General features: G+C 51.6%; 1 protein-coding gene across 1 annotated transcript; it reads right to left on the minus strand.

Annotated features, from left to right (window-relative positions):
* Nucleotides 1-531: 531 nt before the first annotated feature.
* LOC307102504 (protein NDRG2-like) lies at nucleotides 532-1,923 on the minus strand. The gene is given in 2 exon segments (XM_079776098.1): nucleotides 532-1,026; nucleotides 1,030-1,923. Coding segments are annotated over 2 exon segments (1,071 nt in total). The 5' UTR covers nucleotides 1,882-1,923; the 3' UTR covers nucleotides 532-807.
* Between the last annotated feature and the right edge of the window lie 324 nt (nucleotides 1,924-2,247).

Below are 2,247 nucleotides of genomic sequence, written 5' to 3' on the forward strand. Positions count from 1 at the left end.
GTTTATTGTTACAGCAGAAGTTGTGGGAGACAGGAGAGCACCCTCCACACATAACGCACTGGGGTCAGAGCCCCAAGGTAGCCCTTCCCACCCCTATGCCAAGCCCCAAGCAGCCCTGCCCTGGCTTGGCCCCCTCCCCCTCCCACTTTAGACACACACTGTCTAGACAGCTACCAAAGTTAGTGGAGCCAATGGCCCCAGGCCCCTTCCTATTGCCCATCTCCAATCCTTCCCTCAAATTTGTTCATTGCTTATCACCTCCCAGTCTAACTTCCATTCACACACTGGATATTTCTATCAAATCCTGAGGACCACTAACCCACCAGCAAGCCTCCCTGACACATTCATTTAGGCCCATATCCTTCAGAGATCTGAAGGGTTAATGAGAAGCCATATCCACTTTGGTGAATGGAGACCTAGCACCAAGTCCCTTACCCTTGCGATGGGATGAGTAGGGAGAGTCTGGGGGAGGCAACATGGGCATCTACAATGACCACTTATCCCTCATCTACGGACACCTAAATTAGGGAGAGGGGGACGTATGCCCTCTCCACCTTAACAACAGAATGAGGGAGAAGGATGATTTAGGGGTCTGAGTCCCTAAGTGATATTAGGACAGCTCTCCCAGGAGCTGAGGGGTATCACAGGTTAGAGGTCAAAGTTAGGGTAGCAATCAAAGATCAAGGTCATCTGCCTACATGATCTGCCCATCTTTCCTTGCTCACTCTGTCCCAGTGTTCGACACACCTCCCAGGTTAGTGCAGGGGGAGATGAGGCTGGGTCCCACACCAGGACAATAAGGGCCATTCAACAGGAGACCTCCATGGTGTGCCCTGGAAGCCGTGAATGGAGAGTCCCAGACTCGCTGCTCTGGGACAAGGTTCTAGCGCGGGACCGGCTGCCATCAATGGATGCCGCACTGGTCAGGGAAGCTGTGCGAGATCCGGACAGGCGAGTCATGCAGGATGAAGCCATGTAGCCCATGCCTTTCAGGAAGTACTTGAAGGCCTCGGTCAGCTTGCCTGGCTAAGTCAGCTGGGGCTGACCTCCGGAGTCGGCCATCTTGAGGAAAGAAGTCTGGGTGGGGTCCAGTTTTGAATTACATTCCACCACTGCATCTTCATGGGGTGCCTGGTCTCCAACCACCAGCATCACAGAGCACTTGAGGGTGATATCACCTCCACGCTCAAAGTTCAGGTCTCGGCGGTTGTTGTAGCTGTTCCGGTACAGTTCAATGTTCTCTAGGTTGGGTGCATGTGTAATGATATTTCTATACTTTTGTATCAACTCAGAATTTCCTGACAGCTCTTCCTGGCTGAAAAGATGTCCAAGTATCATCTCTGGAATGGAAGAAGTGAGGTCTGTTAGCTTGTGGACTGCCCAGTCCACCCAGCCCTTGGCATTGAGATCAATGTTGATGAGGACAAGTCCCTCGACTGTATCCTGGTGATTAAGAGCATATCGTGACAAGATGTAGGCTCCAGCTCCAACACCAACTCCAATTATTGTGGAGAAATTTAAGTACTGCAGGATGCAAGGGATGGTGTCCGCAAGCTGGTCCAGAGATGGGTACTGATATCCCACAGGGTACACAGGAGCCCCCTCTTCCATCCCAGGGGCATCCACATGAACCCGCACGAAGTTCTGAATAATTTCCTGTATGTCCCCGGATTGAAACAGCGGCTGGAAGCAAGATTTAGAGTTGAGTCCCACATCATGGTAGGTGAGTATCGCTGGGTGTTTGGGTTTGGGGGTACCATAGACAGTAAAAGTGACAAAGCCATAAGGTGTCTCCACTGAGTGAGTCTTGGCCATCTCGGGTGTCTGCCCTGGTAACAGCGGTCTCTCCTCCATGATCTGCACCTCCTGCAGCTCTGTCATGGTGGCTGAGTTCCTATTGGCTGGATGCAGTAGGGTTAGGTGTCAGGGTTCTCACTGCTCCTGGCTCTGGGGTCTGCTGCAGCAAGGGCCACTTCCACTTTAACTTGCCTTTGACTCTCCAGCCCTCCAGGACTCCGGCTCCCCACAGACCCGCCCCCAGCCCCAGGTTTTTGTTTTTAATTTCCTTTTTCTTTTTTAAATATGTTTTTATTGGTTTCAGAGGGAGGAAGGGAGAGGGAGAGAGGGATAGAAACATCAAAGATGAGAGAGAATCATTGATCAGCTGCCTTCTGCACACCCCCCTATTAGGAGTCAAGCCCACAACCTGGACATGTATCCTGAACTGGAATTGAACTGTGACCTCCT

This window comes from Cnephaeus nilssonii (assembly GCF_951640355.1).
Source record: "Cnephaeus nilssonii genome assembly, chromosome: 7".
Lineage (NCBI taxonomy): Eukaryota > Metazoa > Chordata > Mammalia > Chiroptera > Vespertilionidae > Cnephaeus > Cnephaeus nilssonii.